Genomic DNA, 22178 nt, shown 5'->3' with positions numbered 1-22178 from the left:
TCTGAGGAACGGGGGGGGGGAGGAATAAACAAGGGGAAATAGGTTACTTTTTATGTAATGAATCAACCATTCCCAGTCTCTATTCAAGCCTAAGTTAATTGTATCCAATTTGCAAATTAATTCCAATTCAGCAGTCTCTCGTTGGAGTCTGTTTTCGAAGTTTTTTTGTTGAAGGATAGTCACTTTGAGATCAGAAATCAAGTGACCAGAGAGATTGAAGTGTTCTCCGACTGGTTTATGAATGTTATAATTCTTGACATCTGATTTGTGTCCATTTATTCTTTTATGTAGAGACTGTCCAATTTGCCCAATGTACATGGCAGAGGGGCATTGCTGGCACATGATGGCATATATCACATTGGTAGATGTGCAGGTGAACGAGCCTCTGATAGTGTGGCTGATGTTATTAGGCCCTGTGATGGTGTCCCCTGAACAGATATGTGGGCACAGTTGGCAACGGGCTTTGTTGCAAGGATAGGTTCCTGGGTTAGTGGTTCTGTTGTGTGGTATGTGGTTGCTGGTGAGTATTTGCTTCAGGTTGGGGGGCTGTCTGTAGGCAAGGACTGGCCTGTCTCCCAAGATTTGTGAGAGTGTTGGGTCATCCTTCAGGATAAGTTGTAGATCCTTGATAATGCGTTGGAGGGGTTTTAGTTGGGGGCTGAAGGTGACGACTAGTGGCGTTCTGTTATTTTCTTTGTTAGGCCTGTCCTGTAGTAGGTGACTTCTGGATGACTTAGAACAATGCTTCCTCAGCTCTCGTCCTCTATCGCCCCTACTCTACTTGCACTATATTGATGACATCTTCATTATCTGGACCCATGGAAAAGAAGCCCTTGAGGAATTCCACCATGATTTCAACAATTTCCATCCCACCATCAACCTCAGCCTGGTCCAGTCCACACAAGAGATCCACTTCCTGGACGCTACAGTGCTAATAAACAATGGTCACATAAACACCACCCTATACCAGAAACTTACTGACCGCTATTCCTACCTACATGCCTCCAGCTTTCACCCTGACCACACCACATGATCCATCGTCTACAGCCAAGCTCTGCGATACAACCGCATTTGCTCCAACCCCTCAGACAGAGACAAACACCTACAAGATCTCTATCAAGCATTCTTACAACTACAATACCCACCTGCGGAAGTGAAGAAACAGATTGATAGAGCCAGAAGAGTTCCCAGAAGTCATGAATAGAGACTGGGAATGGTTGATTCATTATAAAAAGTAACCTATTTCCCCTTGTTTATTCCTTCGCCGCCCCCCACTGTTCCTCAGACGTTCTTGTTAAACCCTGGATTTGTGCTGGAAATGGCCCACCTTGATTATCATACACATTGTAAGGAGAGTGATCACTTTAGATAAGCTATTACCAGCAGGAGAGTGGGGTGGGGGGAGAGAAAACCTTTTGTAGTGATAAACACCCATTTTTTCATGGTCTGTGTGTATAAAAACATCTTCTGTATTTTCCACAGTATGCATCTGATGAAGTGAGCTGTAGCTCACGAAAGCTTATGCTCAAATAAATTGGTTAGTCTCTAAGGTGCCACAAGTACTCCTTTTCTTTTTGCGAATACAGACTAACACGGCTGTTACTCTGAAACCTGTCCTTATATGAGCCTCCCTTCCAAGGGTGCCTCTCAGTGGCCCAAAGGAAGCTGGTCAACTCTGGATTACACTTGTCCTCAGGATTGAATTGCCATCTCTCTCAAAAGCAAGAAGGTGAGAGTGAGAAAGGACACCTCAGAAGATTCTTCACTGTTGCCTTCCAGAAAGACAATAGCAAAAGGTAGGTCTCTGTCCATTTTCCACCATTTTATACAGCAATTCCATCTCTTCTCATTGCTTTAAAAATGATGAATATCCAAGAAAGACGTGAGTTTCCTCCGTCACAACAATCAGAAGATGGAAAACTATTGGATTCAGATTCCAGTGCTTTTTGGCAATACCAAGCAAGTCATAGACTTCAGTGCTCCCTTCCTGAACTAGTCACATACAAAGAGTACTTCTCCGAAAGATCCATTTGGGTGAAAGCCTTTCCCCTCCTGATTAGTTTGGATAAAATGGTGACCAAAGTTTGGGAAAAAACATGCAGTAAATATTCTTTTCCCAGAACTTTTTCTGGGAAAAACTGCCACTTGGGGAATGATCCACAGAATTTATTCATGAATTTGTGACAACTTCCCTCAAGGTCCAGGGGATCCAGGTCTTGCCCTACTTCGACAAATGGTTAATCAAGCACTTCCTCTGCCAGAGGTCCACTCAGATAGGTCCTGGGACTTTTCCCTCTCAGACTTCCTTGTTAGCCTTCCTTGCATATGCCACCTAGCCGCAATATTTTGTACTGGAAGGGATAGTCAGACCATCTGCTGACAGAATGGAAATGATTTTACCCACCACACAGTCTCAGTGTCTGCAGGGTCTGTCTGCCCTCTTAGTGATGCAAATGCTTGTGGCCTTCTGTACAGTACCCTGGACCAGCCTCTGTTCCAACTTCTTACTTCCCTCAGTTCAACTACAATAGAATCAAGGCTTGCAAATCCTCCAATAGCCTACATCTTGTTGGATGAACAGTTGCAATTGTGCAGAAGGATTCCCTTGTCAGAACCAGAATAAGTATGGTCACCGGTGATGTAGGTCCCAGGGTGAGGAGTGACTGATTCCAGGGTCCAACTTGGGGCTTATAGGCTCACCAGTAGGCTAAAATTCAAGGATGTTAGCACACAGTAACCACATCCGTTTAGAATCAGTGCCACCAGAGGTGAAATAGAAAGATTCCTAGTGGGGTGTCATCCCCTGGTTTCCAGCTTTCTCAGGTCCCTCTCCAATATGATGATCAGGATCCAGCACCTGGAGCCTCGGGGGATGATTTATTATTCTCTTTACACCAGATTTAACTACATTGAAATCAATGGGGTAATTGCTGTGAGAGGAATTAGTCCCTTAATCTTGAGTCCAAGTACCTCCTAATGCATCCCTTCTACCTTGATACATTTTGTGTCCCTAAAGCTACTTGTATACAAAACAGGATTTCTTGTAGCCTTAACCTTGGCAAGGCTCATAGAGAAATTAGCTGCCCTGTGTTCTAGGTAATGTTTTCTTATTTTTCACAAGGCCACCATAGGACAAAGCAGCTTTTAACATAGTCCCCAGGTTCCTCCCTAACAGGAGATTTCTCCTTTCCATGTTAACCAAGAGTTAACCCTTCCTTCTGTCAGAACATCCAAAACAAGAGAGGATGTTGCATTCCCTAGACGTTATTAACACAATCATCCAAAACACAGGGCTTGGTAATGATGGAGGACTTCACCTACCCAGACATCTGTTGGGAAGATAATACAGCAAGACACAGATTATCCAACAAGTTCTTGGAATGCATTGGAGACCATTTTTATTTCAAAAGGTGAAGAAAGCAACTAGGGGAGAGGCTGTTCTAGATTTGATATTGACCAATAGGGAGGAACTGGTTGAGAATTTGAAATTGAAAGGCAGCTTGGGTGACAATGATCATGAAAGGATAGCATTCACGATCCTAAGGAACAGTAGGAGGGAAAACAGCTAAGTTCCCTCTAAGGCTGCGCAGTAGCCTATTAAGGGCCATGCAGGCGCTCAGGGCTGCGGCGGGGAGAGATGCCTCTCCCCCAGCCCTGAACCTGCAGCAGCCAGGAGAGAAGCACCCCCCTCCATCCCCAGCCCGGACCCACCAGGGCGGCGGGAGAGGCACCCCAACCCAGCCCGGCCCGGACCTGCTGCGTCCAGGGGAGAGGCACCCCTCCCCCAAACCTGCAGCGGCCAGGGGAGAGGCACCTATCCCATGGCCCCAGAGCTGCTGTGACAGGGAGAGGTGCCTCTCCCTCCCTCCTTCCCAGCCCAGGTGCTGCTGTAGGGAGAGAGCTGGGGGGAGTCCTCTCTCCCCACCATAGCCCCGGGACAGCCTGCACCTCAAACCCCTCATCCCCAGCCCCACCCCGGAGCCCTCAACCTCTGCCCCAACCCTGAGCCTCCTCCTGCACACTGAACCCCTCATCCGTAGTCCCACCCCAGAGCCCACCCCAACCCTCTGCCCCAGCCCCCTCCCACATGGTGAAAGCTTCGGCCCCACCTCCCCCACATGCAGAGAGTACACTTACAAAGTTTGTGGAAAATACAAACCTGGGAGGGGTTGCAAGTGCTTTAGAGGGTTGTTTTGAATTTTAATCCTATCTGCACAAACTGGAGTAATAGTCTCAAGTAAATAAGATGAAATACAAAGTACTTGGACAAATACGAAGTACTCCACTTAAGAAAGAACAATCAATTGCACACCTACAAAATGGAAAATGACTGCCTAGGAAGGGATCTTGGGGTTATAGGGGATCTCAAGCTAAATATGAGTGTAACACTGTTGCGCCAAAAGAAAGCTATCATCATTCTAGGATGTATCACCATGAGTGTTGTAAGCAAGACACGAGAAATAATTCTTCCACTGTACTCCGCACTGATATTGTGTCCAGTTCTGGGTGCCACATTTCAGGAAAGATGTGGACAAATTGGAGAAAGTCCAGAGAAGAGCAGCAAAAATGATGTAAAGTTCTAGAAAACATGACCCATGAGGAAAGATTGAAAATACTGAGTTTGTTTAGTCTGGAGAAGAGAGGACCAAGGGGGAGACAACAGTTTTCAAGTAAATAAAAGGGTTTACAAGGAAGAAGGTAAAAAATTGTTGTTCTTAACTTCTGAGGGTCGGGCAAGAAACAATGGGTTTAAATTGCAGCAAGGGCAGTTTAGGTTAGACATTAGGAAAAACTTCCTATCTATCAGGGTAGTTAAGCACTAGAACAAATTGCCTAGGAAGGTTGTGGAATCTCTGTCTTTGGAGGTTTTTAAGAACAGGTTAGACAAATACCTTCAGGAATGGCCTAGTTGTTATGTAGTACTATCTTGTGTGCAGGGCACTGGACTAGATGACCTATAGAGATCCCGTCCACTCCTACACTTCTATGACTATCATAGTGCTCTGATCCTGTTTGAACAGGACAAATGACATCTTTGAATTGACTCCCTCTTCGTTTCCTGAGAAGGAGCCAAGAAGGGAGAAGAGGTTTCTTGTTGATCCATTGCTAGATAGAGCTATTTTACATTAAAGAAGCATATAAGACTGCAGGGAAACCGTATGTATTTTCAATTTAGTTCTACTCCTCTTTTCACATTACAGGCAGGGGAAATCTGAGAACCATGTTTCAAAGAGAGTAGAGCTGATAATTTCAATTTTCCAAGGTAAAGAAATGGAGCCAAATAGGAAAGTACTCTATTTAATTAAAAGAGAGGAGTCTAGCAACACTGGAATGAGTCATAAAACTAAGTAACAATTTATAGACAAATAACCAAATAATTACAATCTGCTATAAATATATGAGCAAATCTGTGAACAATGGTATGTCACGTGGATGGTAATTCATCTACCTCTGAGCTGTACTTTGGCATGTGGGAGGCTGTATTTTACATATACAAGTCTCTACTATAATTTTATTTTTGGCAAAAGCTCATGGATTTAACTTTTTCAGGTGTGACACTTTAATTATACATGTGGAAAATGTGGTGTTAATTGTAACAAGTGAATTATGGTTTTCTTTTAACACCAAATAGAAACAATGTGAATATTATTAAATGTCTGAATTTTTTACTTGTTACGGTCTTCTGTGCCTTTGATTCTGTTTACTCATAATATTAATTATAATGATTAGCATAGGAAAAATGTAGTCTTCAGCTCAGAAAACATTTATTAGAATGAGGTTCTACACATTAATTTTTCTTTCATTGTTTCTCCTTAATACGGTCAGATTTCTGCCATTGTAATATATTGCTGTGTTTATGAACCAATTCAGTATATAACTCTTGCAATCTTTGATAAAAAGTTCTCAAAATAATTGGAAGGATATAAGTGATGTGGTTTCCCTTCTGTTTTCTTTTCCCTATAGGCCTGGCAACTGAGATTTAGCCATCTTGTGGGATACGGTGCCAAGTACTACTCCTACCTCATGTCCAGGGCCATTGCCTCCATGGTATGGAAACAGTGTTTTGTGAAAAACCCATTTGACAGGTAAAAAGAGACAGTGCATGAAGTAGAACTGAATGGCGTGCTAACTCTGGGAAGCAGAAAACTTGCTTGTTGTACCTGTAGCAACATTTTTATTTTTTATGTAATTTTAATGGTTTTTTCTAAATATGTTGATTTTAAAAACATAGCAAAATATAACATAACCACAGATGATAAGGCACATTGTAGGACATGTTCACTGATGCAAAGAATACAGCATCAGTATTTTAAAATGTAGGTGCCAAGTGGGAGGCACCAAAATCCATATGTAGTCATCTAATTAAAGAGCCTGATTTTCAAAAGTGTTAAATACCTGTAACTTCCATTTGAACTAGAAGAAGCTGTCAGTATTAAACAAGCTTCTTGTCATCACCTTCAAAGCTCCACATAGCTCTGCCTAGTTATCTTCCCTTTTCAAGCTTTGCATTGCATCCCTCTGCTTTGCTAGTATACATAGCTTTATCTGCTTGTTTATCAGTTTCTTGTCCAGTCTCCTCCATGCCTTCTTCTGTGCAGTATCCTGTGCATGACTCATCTGCAAGACTTCTTACCCTGTCCACATCAAAATCACTCTTGAAGACCAGTTTTGTCCTGCTTCTTACAATCAGTCAAGCTGATTTGTACATACTTGCCTATTCTGCTTCTCTTAGCCTCTTTCTACTTGTCTGTCTCCTTACAGTGTGAGCTCCATGGAGCAAATACTGAATATTTGGGAAGCACCTACCACACTGTAGGTGCGACCATAAAGAAATATATTTAATAACAGCCTATAAGCAAATAAATTCACATGTTCAAATTTAGATACCCGTATTTGAAACCGTTGGCCTTAGTTTGGCTGATAGCAGAGAATCTAACTTTTTTGCTTTTTGGATGAAATGTCCAGCTTACCTAGACAGACTACACTGGGGGGGTATTGCTTATTTGTACTGAGGTAGCACAAACTTTGAACACTTTGTGAGCTATGAAAATCTCACTACAATTGAGAGAGTACCTTTTAGCACTTCATCATCCATTTTGACATCTTTTTTAGTTTTGGGCCAAAACTATTTAACATTCACATAGTGATTTCCTAAAACAAGGAGGTTCTTCAGTATTTGTTCAGGATGTATGATACTGGGTGGCAATAAGCAATAGCATTTCCTGATGCATTTAGAGAGCTGATATTTAAATGTAACTAGAAGACATAGCAGTGTAGTTGTAGCCATGTCGGTCCCAGGATATTACAGACACAAAGTGGGTGAGGTAATATCTTTTATTGGACCAACTTCTATTGGTGAGAGAGACAAGATTTGAGTCACACAGAGCTCTTCTTATATCAGAGCTAGTGACCATTTCTGGTCCTTGGAAAGTCTCATTTAATAACAGAAAAGGTCAGCACAAAATATAAGCAAAACCTTTATCCCTGTGTCTGACTCTCAGCACAATCTTAGCTTATTTGTTCCACCTGAGTCCACTGCTCGCCTCTGTCCAGGGCCCTTTACAAGACTTTCCTGGAGTCTCTTGCCACTACCTAGAGAGAATCCTTCCCTAGTGCTAGGTGTCTGTGGAGACCTGCCAATTGTAGCTGTTCTCGAGAAGAGCCCATATTTCTTGACACACAGGGTTTCCTGCCACCATTTGGGAGATTTGTTTGCTGGGACCAGGCTTTCATGGTGGCCTGGCAACTGTAGGTCTCATTGTTGAGATCTCCCCTCTCGAGGAGTGGAGTATACCTTCTCGGCTCATTACCCCAGTGAGCTGTCCTGGGAGCGTCCAAGGAGCATACCCTCTCTCTGTGATAGCATTCTGTCTAGAAGCACTTTCTCCCTAGCTTAACTAAGATCACATAACCTTTTAATTAGGTCCAGTGTTCGTTTTCTTTAAGTAACCACAGGGCAGTCAGTTACTCCCAGGTGGGCCTTCAGAAGGCAGTGGTGGGCAGACTGGGTTCTGATCCCCCTGAAAGGGATCAGTCGCCCCTTGACAATGCAGAAGTGGGATATTGCATACAGGTAAAGAAGAACATCCACAGTAGAAATGGAATCATTAGCTCTTATTTGTATTATTTTGACAAATTGGCTTTTTAAATTTTAAAGTCTTATGTCATGTTATTCTTCTTTGGCTATATTGGCAAATGACAAATTCCAAACTGTTCTTACACCTTAGCTAAATGTTCTAAGCAGTTATATCAGAGACCTATTAATTTCCCCCCTTACAACAGTGAAGACTAACAAGTTCTTTGCAAAGTAGAATATTGCATAAAAACAACATAGTTTTTGTAAATATTAAATCTATCTAGCTTAGTTCTTGCATAATTTTAAACAGTGTGCATTTCTCTAATCAGTATATGATGAAGGCAGCCATTGTCTAAAGATGGCAGGTTTTATTAGATCTATAGCTGTGTCTGTTCTGTAAAGAAACCAGAGACAAGTGTGACTGAAAGCTAGACAGGTTGTGTATGCAGGTGGCTGTAATATTATCTGTCGTTTCCTTCAGGGCAATGGGTGAGCGTTATCGCAGAGAGATGCTGGCACATGGTGGTGGAAAAGAGCCCATGCTCATGGTTCAAGGTAAAAGAAAAAGGAAGATTGTTTTATTTCTGTGACCTTCCTCCCCCTGTTCCACTCTCTTTCCCCATTGTTGTTATATACCTTTTGGAAAATATCAGTGGTTGCGATTTGATAGCAATAAATAATTTAACAATATTTCCCTATCCAGTCCTTTATATTTATCCCCTTTAATAAATCCTATGAAAACTTTGGTTGTGTAGAGTAGATTTACCTAACTTAACAGACTAGATCTGGTAATACCAAGAATGAAATATGTTGCGATCCAAAGAGCAGGGGAATAAGGTGTTGGAAAGAAATCCCTTTTTCAAAGTGGTCCATAGAATTCAAAGGTACCAGTCAGATGCACTGAAAAAGGAGAGAGACACCATCTTTTTTTTTTTTAAAGTTTGTTTTACTAATTTTTACCTATATGTTAACTGAAAGGCCATAATTCCAAATATTGCTGATGTAGAAATAGGAAATCTTTTGTCCAGTGTCACTTTGATAGCACCAAAGCAGTTCAGGTAGTGTTAGCACTTTGATAATGCACTCTCAGTATAAATGGAGGTTGAAGATTGTAACAAAATTTGGTTTTGATCAGTATCCCTCTTAGAACCCTCTTTTCGTATTTATTCCTTTTGGTGCAGACAAGAATGTAAACTGCATTCTTAAATCAAGTCTCATATCAATTGGAAAAAATGAGTATTGATTTTGAAAAATTAAGGTAAATGTGGTTGAAATAATTTTCAGATAGTCTTTGCTCTGACTCTTGAAATCTGTATGTATTTATATGACCAGAGGAAATAATTTTCTTTGGAACAGCCTTTTCTTCTTTGAGAGATGTCCCTGTGAGTACTCGACTCCAGGTGCACTTCCGCTTGGAGAATTTTACAGCAGTGCCTGTACAGGTCGTGCACGCACAGTGCATGCCTCGTGCGCCGTTGGCAGTTGAAGTATCACCTGCGCGACCCAGACTCCTCAGTTCCTTCTCAATCATCCCTGGCCTAAGATGGAGCTCCTCAGTCCAGTTCAAACCTGTAGTTTTTTTCAGATAAGTTACATAGTCTGTTTTAGTAGTCTTTCTAGTCGTCAAGTTTCATTTATTAACTTAGTTCCTGTTTAAAAAAAAACACCAAATTCTTATTTGCTCCATAGTTTAGTTCAGTGATAATCATAGAATATCAGGTTGGAAGGGACCTCAGGAGGTCATCTAGTCAACCCCCTGCTCAAAGCAGGACCAATCCCCAACCAAATCATCCCATCCAGGACTTTGTCAAGCCTGACCTTAAAAACCTCTAAGGAAGGAGATTCCACCAACTCCCTAGGTAACGCATTCCAGTGCTTCACCATCGGCACTGCAACTTGAGACCATTACTCCTTGTTCTGTCATCTGCTGCCACTGAGGACAGTCTAGAGCCATCCTCTTTGGAACCCCATTTAAGGTAGTTGAAAGTAGCTATCAAATCCCCCCTCATTCTTCTCTTCCGCAGATTAAATAATCCCAGTCCCCGCAGCCTCTCCTCATAAGTCATGTGCTCCAGCCCCCTAAACATTTTTGTTGCCCTCTGCTGGACACTTTCCAATTTTTCCACATCCTACTTGTAGTGTGGGGCCCAAAACGGGACACAGTACTCCAGATGAGGCCTCACCAATGTCAACTAGAGGGGAACGATCACGTCCCTCGATCTGCTGGCTGTGCTCCTACTTGTACAGCTCAAAATGTCTTTAGCCTTCTTGGCAACAAGGGCACACTGTTGACTCATATCCAGCTTCTCGTCCACTGTCACCCCTAGGTCCTTTTCTGCAGAACTGCTGCCTAGCCACTCGGTCTCTATTCTGTAGCAGTGCATAGGATTCTTTCATGCTAAGTGCAGGACTCTGCACTTGTCCTTGTTGAAGCTCATAAGATTTCTTTTAGCTCAATCCTCTAAATTGTCTAGGGACCTCTGTATCCTATCCCTACCCTCCAGCGTATCTACCACTCCTCCGAGTTTAGTGTCATCCACAAACTTGCTGAGGGTGCAATCCACGCCATCCTCCAGATCATTAATGAAGATATTGAACAAAACCGGCCCTAGGACTGACCCTTGGGGCACTCCACTTGATACCAGCTGCCAACTAGACATGGAGCCATTGATCACTACCCATTGAGCCTGACGATCTAGCCAGCTTTCTACCCACCTTATAGTCCATTCATCCAGCCCATACTTTAACTTGCTGGCAAGAATACCATGGGAGACCGTATCAAAAGCTTTGCTGTCGTCAAGGAATAACACGTCCACAGCTTTCCCCTCATCCACAGAGCCAATTATTTCATCATAGAAGGCAATTAGGTTAGTCAGGCATGACTTGCCCTTGGTGAATCCATGCTGACTGTTCCTGATCACTTTCCCCTCCTCTAAGTGCTTCAATGTTGATTCCTTGAGGACTTGCTCCATGATTTTTCCAGGGACGGAGGTGAGGCTGACTGCCTGTAGTTCCCCAGATCCGCCTCCTTCCCTTTTTTAAAATGGGCACTACATTAGTCTTTTTCCAGTCGTCCGGTACCTCCGCCAATCACCATGAGTTTTCAAAGATAATGGCCAATGGCTCTGCAATCACATCCACAAACTCCTTTAGCACTCTTGGATGCAGCGCATCCGGCCCCATGGACTTGTGCTCGTCCAGCTTTTCTAAATAGTCCCGAACCACTTCTTTCTCCACAGAGGGCTGGTCACCTCTTCCCCATACTGTGCTGCTCAGTGCAGTAGTCTGGGAGCTGACCTTGTTTGTGAAGACAGAGGCAAAAAAAGCAATGAGTACATTAGCACATAATACCGGGTTCACCGGGCTTTAAGCGGTGCACTACGTGCAGAAAGGCGATGCCGGTGTCTGATGGACACACTCAATGTGTCCGCTGTCTGAGTGAATCCCATGTTCCCAAGAAATGTGCCCATTGTAGCAAATTGAAAACTAGAGCTGTGAGGGTTCCTTCCCCACTCTGAACTCTAGGGTACGGATGTGGGGACCTGCATGAAAACCTCCTAAGCTTATTTTTACCGGCTTAGGTTAAAACTTCCCCAAGGTACAAACTGTTTTCCTTTTTCCCTTGTACTTTATTGTTGCCACCACCAAGCGTCTAACAGCTATATAACCGGGAAAGAGCCCGCTTGGAAACATCTTTTCCCCAAAAAATCCTCCCCAAACCCTACACTCTCTTTCCTGGGGAAGGCTTGATAAAAATCCTCACCAATTTACATAGGTGAACACAGACCCAAACCCTTGGATTTTAAGAACAATGAAAAAAGCAATCAGGTTCTTAAAAGAAGAATTTTAATTGAAGAAAAAGTAAAAGAATCACCTCTGTAAAATCAGGATGGTAAATACCTTACAGGGTAATTAGATTCAAAACATAGAGAATCCCTCTAGGCAAAACCTTAAGTTACAAAAAGACACAAAAACAGGAATATCCATTCCATTCAGCACAACCTATTTTCTCAGCCATTTAAACAAACAGAATCTAACGCATATCTAACTAGATTACTTACTAAGTTCTAAGATTCCATTCCTTTCTATTCCCGGCAAATGCATCACACAGACGGAGAGACCCTTTGTTTCTCCCCCCCTCCAGCTTTGAAAGTATCTTGACTCCTCATTGGTCATTTTGGTCAGGTGCCAGCGAGGTTATCCTAGCTTCTTAACCCTTTATAGGTGAGAGGGTTTTTCCTCTGGCTAGGAGGGATTTTAAAGGTGTTTACCCTTCCCTTTATATTTATGACAAGGGCACGAAGGGACAAGGACCAGAGGCTTAAGCTCATTTTAATGAAGAAGTCCTTGAGACCAGCCTCTGACCTGCATGGGTCTCCAGTTCCCTCATCACCGAGGTCCCCAAAATCCAAAGGACCAGCCAAGAAATGGTCATCCTCCCCATCCCAAAGAGAGCAGACAACAAAAAACGGTCGCCGACGAGATCGCTGTCATCGATGCCGACGGTACCGCGACTCAGCATCTATGATACTTCGGGCACTTCAGGCACTGTCTGCAAGGTGGCTGCTGGCACCCACCACTCCGGTGCCAAGGCTAACGGCTTTAAGTTGCCTGCCTCTACTATGGCACCGTCGGCACCTTCTAAGGAGGTGGCACCAACAATTGCTCCTGTCCCGGCGCCACAGTCCAGCACCGCTAAAACCACAGTTCCAACACTAGCGACACTGGCACCTACCCAGCTCACCGCACCACCAGCGCAAATCACCACCACACCCTGTGGCACCGACACTATTGGGACCACGCCACTTCCTGCCCCGCAGGGATTTGTTGGTCTCCTCTACTCCTCAGTTTCCTCTCTTTGGTACCAGTGTATCACCGAGGCCATGGGTACCACACCAGCATCTGTCACCCATTCCAGCACAGTTCTGCAGTGATGAAGAGGACACAGTGGAAGGACAATTCTCCCCTCGCCACTCTTCCCCAGTCAGGACACCGGTTGGCACTGAAGCATCGAGATCACGGTCCTCATACAGGCGCGATATGCCTCCTTGGTATAGCCACCCATGGATGGGGCCACCTGTGCTTTACCCAGCTCACTGGCCATATCGGAGTCATGGGAGTCCTATACATGACACTATAGCAGACATCCTAGCCCACGCAGGGACATAGGCAGACTCCCCCCCCCCCCGGAGTCAGTGGGACACACTGGAGGAGCCAATGGCAGAGCAGGAAGAGGATGCTGCTCCTGACACCTTGCCACCCAGTAATAATTCCTCCTCCTTGCCGGACGAGGCAATTATGCCGCCACCACCAACCATGGTGGACGACTTTTCTCAAGATCTATTCAAAAGAGTGGCTAATGAGCTTAAAATTGCCCTCAAGGAAGTGTCAGAAACTCAGCATGAGCTGACAGACGTTCTACAACCTTCTTCCTCTTCAAAGATAGCACTACCGAACAATGCGGCTACCATGGAACCTGCAAAAACAGTGTGGCAAATTCTGGCCACAATTCTGCCAACTTGTAAAAGGGTGGACCGCAAATACTATGTCCCCTCCAAGGGTTCTGAATTCTTATTCACACACCCAGCTCCCAACTTGCTGGTTGTGGAAGCAGCCAATCAAAAGGGAAAACAGCAGCATTTTTGTTCCCGCCCCTCTGATAAGGAAAACAAGAGGCTGGACCTCTTTGGCTGCAGAGTGTTCACAGCTTCCACATTTCAATTCAGAGTGTCAAATTATGCGGCATTATTAGCCAAATATGACCCCAAGAATTACGGGAAATTTATGGACTTAACTGACATTCCTGAAGACAAGAGACAACAATTTAAATCCCTGGTCTCTGAAGGACAAAACATTGCACATACGGATCTACAGGCCTCTTTGGATGTGGCTGACACTGTAGCCAGGTCCCCTGCCACAGCTGTTGTCATGCAACAGGCCTCGTGGTTCAATTCATCAGTATTTCCACAGGAGATCCAGAACACAGTTGAGGACCTCCCTTTTGATGGAGAGAAATCGCAGCCAAAACCTACGATGTGCTGCACACAGTGAAGGATTCCCGAGCCACACTCTGGTCCCTCTGCATCCCTACGCCTGCTATGAGAAGCAGACAGTACACGTATCAACCTTATCAACACTCTAGATATCCCACATATACACAGCAGAACAGAGACCTTATGATCAACGACAGAGACAAAGGCCAGTCAGAAGCCATGCACTCCACACAAACGGCGATCCACTGTTTTGAAAGTGTCGGCCTACAAATAAATATGAAGAAATCAACAATACAATCGACTCAACAATACCTCGACTCCCAGACCACAAGGGTGTCGCTCCCACAGGACAGGTTCAACACAATACAGACAGTAATATCCACAGTGCAACACAGTCCACAAATCACAGTCCACGAATGTCTGCAACTCTTGGGCCACATGGCAGCATGCACATTTGTAGTCAAGTACGTATGCCTGCACATGCGCTGCCTCCAAGGATTGTTAGCAACTGTATACAGAACAATGTCCCACACGGTCAGGGACTTGTTAGATTGGTGGACCCACCCATGCAACCTGTGTTTCGGGATCCCATTCACACAAGACCCTCCGTCACAGATGATCACAATGGACACCTCCTTCATCGGGTGGGGAGCACACATGCAACGTCAAACAGCTCAGGGACTATGGTCCACAACGGATACAAGCCCACATATAAACTTTCTAGAACTCCGCACCATCCACAATACCTTCCTCCACTTCCTGAGGGTCATAAAGAATCAGCACGTAAGGGTCATAACCGACAACATCGCCTCTATGTTCTATATAAACTGGCAAGGAGGAGCCAGATCTCATTCACTTTGCACCCAGGCCATCAAACTTTGGAATCTCTGTATTCAACACAACATCCATATCTCAGCTTCATACCTACCTGAATGTCAGGAGACGACGGCAGACGAACTCAGCAGACTATTTCCCCACGACCGCAAATAGGAATTGAGTAAGCCAGTACTAACCAACACATATTCCAATAGCGGGGTCACCCAAGCACCAACCTATTTGCCACTGCCCACAACACGAAGTGTCAAAAATTTTGCGCCAGGGAGGGTCTGGGGAAGCAATCCATGAGAGCCCTGTTTCTAATCAGCGGGAATACAGACCTCTTCTATGGATTTCCACCAATACCATTGCTCCCAGGGCAATACAGAAAATTAGGACCAACAAAGCCAGAGTCATCCTAATAGCCCCCATGTGTCCAAGACAACTGTGGTATCCCTACATGATGTGCATGTCAGCACATTCCCCGATCACACTCCCCCTCCACTCAAAGCTACTGACACAGTGGGATGGACACTTACAGCACCCCAACTTGCAGATGCTACATCTTAAGGCATGGCTTCCTCATGATGAGCTAAACTGTTCAGACCAGGTCCATAGCAGAAAGCACTCTACTTGTAGCACCCACCTATGTACGTGGAGGAGATTTACAACATGGTGCACCACCAACAAATTGATGCAACATCTGCACCTCTCCCATTGGTCCTAGACTACATCTTAGAACTAAAACAATTGGGTCTTTCCATCAGCTCATTGAAAGTACACCTGGCGGCCATCACCGCTTTTGACTGAAAGATTGACAACACTACAATCTTTGCCCACCCAATCACCAAATGATTTCTCAAGGGCATATAAACTCTCTACCCTGACATCAGACCACCCACTATACCTCGGGACTTGAATCTGGTACTAACGACACTTACTCGGAAACCTTTCGAACCTCTAGCAACCTGCTCCTTATGCACTTGTCCATGAAAGTGTCGTTTCTAGAAGCTATCACGTCAGTCAGACGTGTGGGAGGAAAAGGGGTGCTTATGGCAGACCCACCATATACGATCTTTTTTAAGGTTTCAGAGTAGCAATCATGTTAGTCTATATCTGCAACAAAAAAAAAAACAGGAGTACTTGTGGCACCTTAGAGACTAACAAATTTATTAGAGCATAAGCTTTCGCGGGTTCCATTCAATGCATCCGATGAAGTGGGCTGTAGCCCACGAAAGCTTATGCTCTTATAAATTTGTTAGTCTCTAAGGTGCTGCAAGTACTCCTGGTCTTTTTTAAGGATAAAATTATGCTACATACCCATCCCAAATTTTTACCCAATGTACATTCATCATTTCACATTAACGAACCGATACAGCTTCCAATTTTCTTCCCTAATCTGCATGCAAACTCGTTCAAAGCTACGATGCACACGCTGGATGTTAGAAGAGAACTGGCTTTTTACCTGGACAGAACCAAGCCATTTCAGGCTTCTCCAAAACTCTGTGTCCATAGCAGAACGATCCAGAGGTGCATCCATATCCATGCAGAGACTCTCTAAATGGATATCTGGATGCATTTGCCTATGCTACCAATTAAAAAGCACCAGCCCTCATCAGCAATCAGGGCACGCTCAACCAGATCTATATCAACGTCCACAGCGTTCCTAAATAACGTTGCCTTGATAGACATATGCAAGGCTGCCACTTGGGCCTCTGAACACACCTTTGCCAGACATTATGCTATTACGCAAGGCCCTAAAGCGGATACCTGACTTGGCCCAGCATTACTATCCACAGTTATCTTACCAACTCTGAAGCCCCTACCATCCTAAGAGGGCACTGCTTTACAGTCACCTGGAGTAGAGCACCCACAGGGACATCTCTCGAAGAAGAAAAGGTTACTCACCTTGTGAAGTACAACATGAGTGTCCCTGTGGGTGCTCCACTACCCACTCTCTTCCCCTCTACTTCGGAGCTTGGTTCAGGCTCTGCGGTAGAGAAGAAACTGAGTCGTCCAGGTTGCAAGCACAATACTTTAACTGCCAATGGTACTCAAGGCAGGCACCGGGTGTGCGTGACTCATACGGGCACTGCTGTAAAGTTCTCCAAGCAAAGGCACAGGGATACACCAACACCTGGAGTGAAGCACTGACAGGGACACTCATCTCAAAGAACCTCAGTTACTGCACAAGGTGAGTAACCTTCTTATATGCACACTGAACAAGGTTGCATCAGTATTGAAACTCACAAGCCAGGTACTTAATAATAGACTTCACATTTATGTGATGCCTTTCATCTGAAGCTCTTAAACTGTTGTTAATTCATAAAAATTCGTTAAGCTTCAAAACATGCAATGTTAGGTAGCTAAGTAGTGGTATATCCATTTTACACATAGAAAAAACAGATGTGGCTATTTTCACATGGCGAGTCAGTGATGGAGTTGGAAATGGAATACACAAGTCCTGACTCCATTGCTCTTGTTGTAACATTATGCCGTGTATCTCCAGTACCTTCGTATATTAAACCACTATGTATGAGATAAATTAGTCTATTTATATTCCAGATATGGAAGGTCTCTTCTTCTGGGAGGTTTCTGGATCTTTTAAACTTGTCATTCTTACAGCACTCTTAAAGAATCAAAGTTATGGTACATCTTGTAACCTAATTTCAAATCTGCCTTGCAGTCTTAGATTCTGGAGGGAGTGGATGCAAGCCAGCAGAATTTATATTTTTAAGTATCACATAGTATGGGGAGACATAACTTTTGAACACTGACTTCGACTTATTATCCCTTCAGATACTTCTTGGAATGCATTTTTGCATTTTGTTGACCAGGGAGTCTCATGGAATGTTCCAAAGCCTGTGCTGAAAGTTCTATCAGTGTGCCCATATGATTCAAATATTATTTGAATAAAGAAACCAACAAAATGTTTCCGTTGATGAAGCACATGAAATCGTGCATAACTGCACATGCGTTTTCTCTTCTGTTGTGGGAGTACAGAATTTTATTTGCTTACATTTCCAGACAAAAATATATTACTGTTGAGTTGAGGTTGAGAGTAAGTATCAGTAATTTTAGGGTAAAATTCATTCCTGAAATGGTATATTTATTCCAGAAAGAAGCATTATAATTTCAGGAAATTCAGCATTACGGTTAAATTTAAAATAAATCCAAATGTGTTTAAATATAGAAATGCACAGTTAAGGCACCGTGACATCTATAGCTCTGCCGTGCATGGGGGGCAGTATGGAAAAAAAGTCATATAGACTGTTGTAAGGAAAGCAGATAATGGGGGAGCAAAGTGAGCATGGTCACTTGTAAAATGTAGTCTGTTTGCCTTTTCAAATTTTATTTAAATAAATGGAACCTTAAAAACTAAACTGAATCTTATGATGTCACATTAAGCACTATAATAGTAGAGCTGCATTTAGTCTGTTGTTTGTACAGGCATAACAGTAATCAGATAACAATACCTCTGTCATATTTGTCAGTATGAGCATAATTGATACTTGCAGTAAGAATGCTAAATAAACAATCAGCATTGTGCAGTGATAAATTTACTGACACAGTGTATACTTATATAATTTCTTGTAGTTGTTCTTTTAGATGATTTTTAAAAGATCTTTTAAAGATGGGTGAAGTCATAAAAATTAGCAGAGAAAATGTCTCCTCTTTTCACTTAGTGTAGGGTTCTTGTTTTAGTGCTAAAATAGTCTCCTCCCCCCCCCCCCCCAAAAAAAAAGAGGGTGAAATGTCCCAGTAGAGGGATGGAGTAATTGTCACTGAAAATGAAAACCTTTATTGAAATGGAGTGGTCCAGTTTTGGTTTGTCACCCTGACTTTTCATTTTAAGCCACACCCATGTGAAGTTAAGTAGTTCCTGTGCTTATCTTGCAACAATTATGAATACTGTGGACTGTACATACATGCAACCTTTTTACTCTCCTGTCCCCATCATTCTGTATTTAGTACAGAAATAAGATTTTAAACAGATAAGTAATGTCAGCTGCTCTAATGTGTTGTCATTCCTTAATATCGTCCTGTTAGTTTTTTCAGTCAGCCTTTTGTGTGTCTCTCACCAGTCTTCTCTTTGTTAAGACATTCCAAAACACTGTTCCTCCCAAAAGACATTCCAAAATACTGTTCTTCCAACTGCAGAAATGCTGTTTCCACACACCTCCTCCAAATACATCCTTCACCACCAAGCAATAGTGACCTCTTGCTGACATTATTTTCTTTTGGGGGAAGTTTCAGTATTCTCTGATACTAGGTGCCACATTTCAGAAGTCTAAATTTTCTAGGCTCTGATTTCAAAATCTAACCTTTTAGGTAGAGATATGCTTGTGCAAGTCTGACTACTGGTTAAACACACACAAAGCTCTTCCCTTCTAAAGCACGTGAATACACGTCAGTGCTAAGCTCGCCATATTTAATCATTTCCATTGACTCCTTGGTAAAATCTCCTTCTTAATCTCCTTCTTACTGCATTGTATAATATGACACATTCTTTCACTTGTTCACTTTCTTCATTGCATTGTTGTAGTGTTGCTTATCAGATGTTTCCGAGAACAATTCCTGGTGCAAGTGCTGGAGGAACCAACTAGGGGCAGAGCTCTTCTTGACCTGCTGCTCACAAACCGGGAAGAATTAGTAGGGGAAGCTAAAGTGGATCGGAACCTGGGAGGCAGTGACCATGAGATGGTTGAGTTCAGGATCCTGACACAAGGAAGAAAGGAGAGCAGCAGAATACAGACCCTGGACTTCAGAAAAGCAGACTTTGACTCCCTCAGGGAACTGATGGGCAAGATCCCCTGGGAGAATAAGATGAGGGGGAAAGGAGTCCAGGAGAGCTGGCTGTATTTTAAAGAATCCTTATTGAGGTTACAGGGACAAACCATCCCAATGTATAGAAAGAATAGTAAATATGGCAGGCGACCAGCTTGGCTTAACAGTGAAATCCTTGCTGATCTTAACCACAAAATAGAAGCTTACAAGAAGTGGAAGATTGGACAAATGACCAGGGAAGAGTATAAAAATATTGCTCGGGCAAGCAGGAGTGAAATCAGGAAGGCCAAATCACACCTGGATTTGCAGCTAGCAAGAGATGTTAAGAGTATCAAGGGTTTCTTTGGGTATGTTAGCAACAAGAAGAAAGTCAAAGAAAGTGTGGGCCCCTTACTGAATGAGGGAGGCAACCTAGTGACAGAGGATGTGGAAAAAGCTAATGTACTCAATGCTTTTTTTGCCTCTGTCTTCACGAACAAGGTCAGCTCCCAGACTACTGCACTGGGCAGCACAGCATGGGGAGGAGATGACCAGCCCTCTGTGGAGAAAGAAGTGGTTCGGGACTATTTAGAAAAGCTGGACGAGCACAAGTCTATGGGGCCGGATGCGCTGCATCCGAGAGTGCTAAAGTAGTTTGTGGATGTGATTGCAGAGCCTTTGGTCATTATCTTTGAAAACTCATGGCGATCGGGGGAGGTCCCGGACGACTGGAAAAAGGCTAATGTAGTGCACATCTTTTAAAAAGAGAAAAAGGAGGATCCGGGGAACTACAGGCCAGTCAGCCTCACCTCAGTCCCTGGAAAAATCATGGAGCAGGTCCTCAAGGAATCTATACTGAAGCACTTGGAGGAGAGGAAAGTGATCAGGAACAGTCAGCATGGATTCACCAAGGGCAAGTCATGCCTGACCAATCTAATTGTCTTCCATGACGAGATAACTGGCTCTGTGGATGAAGGGAAAGCAGTGGACGTGTTATTCCTTGATTTTAGCAAAGCTTTTTGACACGGTCTCCCACAGTATTCATGCCAGCAAGTTAAAGAAGTATGGGCTGGATGAATGGACTGTAAAGTGGATAGAAAGCTGGCTAGATTCTCGGGCTCAACGGGCAGTGATCAATGGCTCCATGTCTAGTTGACAGCTGGTATCAAGTGGAGTGCCCCAAGGGTCAGTCCTGGGGCCGGTTTTGTTCAATATCTTCACTAATGATCTGGAGGATGGGGTGTATTGCACCCTCAGCAAGTTTGCGGATGATACTAAACTAGGAGGAGTGGTAGATACGCTGGAGGGTAGGGATAGGATACAGAGGGACCTAGACAAATTAGAGGATTGGGCCAAAAGAAATCTGATGTTTCAACAAGGACAAGTGCAGAGTGCTGCACTTAGGACAGAAGAATCCCATGCACCGCTACAGACTAGGGACCGAATAGCTAGGCAGCAGTTCTGCAGAAAAGGACCTAGGGGTGACAGTGGACGAGAAGCTGGATATGAGTCAACAGTGTGCCCTTGTTGCCAAGAAGGCCAATGGCATTTTGGGATGTATAAGTAGGGGCATTTCCAGCAGATCGAGGGACATGATCATTCCCCTCTATTCGACATTGGTGAGGTCTCAACTGGAGTACTGTGTCCACACTACAAGAAGGATGTGAAAAAATTGGAAAAAGTCCAGCCAAGGGCAACAAAAATGATTAGTGGACTGGAACTCATAACTTATGAGGAGAGGCTGAGGGAACTGGGATTGTTTAGTCTGTGGAAGAGAAGAATGAGGGGGAATTTGATAGCTGCTTTCAACTACCTGAAAGGGGGTTCCAAACAGGATGGATCTAGACTATGGGTCGGCAACCTATGACATGTGTGCCGAGTTTTAATGGCACGCTGCTGCCTGCCAGGTCCCAGCTGATGGCCCCGCTCAGCCCACTGCCGAACCCAGGCCGGCTGCGGGCTGAGCTGGGCCAGGACCCTGGCAGGCAGCACCGTGCCATTAAAAATCCTGCTTCCCCCCCCCACACACACACACACACCCCCAGGGGGGTCAGGGTGAAGAAGCTTGGTCCTGCCAGCTGCTGCTGCAGGGCAGGCAAGGTCTCCCCTCCCCCGCCTCTTCCCCAGTGTGCTGGGTTCCTGCCCCTCCTCCTCTCCCTCCCTGCCGCCGATCAGCTGATGGCCCTTGCCAGGGATGGGGAGCAGAGCCAGAGCTCGCTTGCTGCTCCGGGAAGGAGGTGGAGAAGAGGTGAGGATGGGGTCTTGGGAAAGGGGGGTGGAATCAGGTCATATCCCCTCCAGCCCCCTGCTGTGAGCCACTCTGGGCAGGGAGCACTCCCAGGACACTACCCTACACCCATACCCCCAGCCCTCTGCCCTGACTCCCACGACCCCAGCCCTGTCTCCAGCACCCCCCACACACACTCAGCCTCCTGTCCTGACCTCTGTACCCCCCCCACAACCCCTGCTCTGACTCCCACACCTCCCCACACCCCATGCCCTGACTCTTGCACCCCCCACATTCC

At 44.4% G+C, this 22178-nt stretch overlaps 1 protein-coding gene across 1 annotated transcript in view; it reads left to right on the top strand.

The window, feature by feature from the left end:
- Positions 1 to 22178, top strand: part of MIPEP (mitochondrial intermediate peptidase) — a 134740-nt gene that overhangs the window by 105208 nt on the left and 7354 nt on the right. Inside the window, exons 17-18 of the mRNA XM_073340102.1 lie at positions 5965 to 6086; positions 8559 to 8632. Coding sequence (XP_073196203.1) covers positions 5965 to 6086; positions 8559 to 8632 — 196 coding nt within the window. The remainder of the gene's footprint in view (positions 1 to 5964; positions 6087 to 8558; positions 8633 to 22178) is intronic.

Source organism: Lepidochelys kempii, chromosome 1, assembly GCF_965140265.1.
Source record: "Lepidochelys kempii isolate rLepKem1 chromosome 1, rLepKem1.hap2, whole genome shotgun sequence".
Lineage (NCBI taxonomy): Eukaryota > Metazoa > Chordata > Testudines > Cheloniidae > Lepidochelys > Lepidochelys kempii.
Note: the sequence above shows the minus strand (reverse complement) of the source record. Positions and strands in the feature narration are given on the sequence as shown.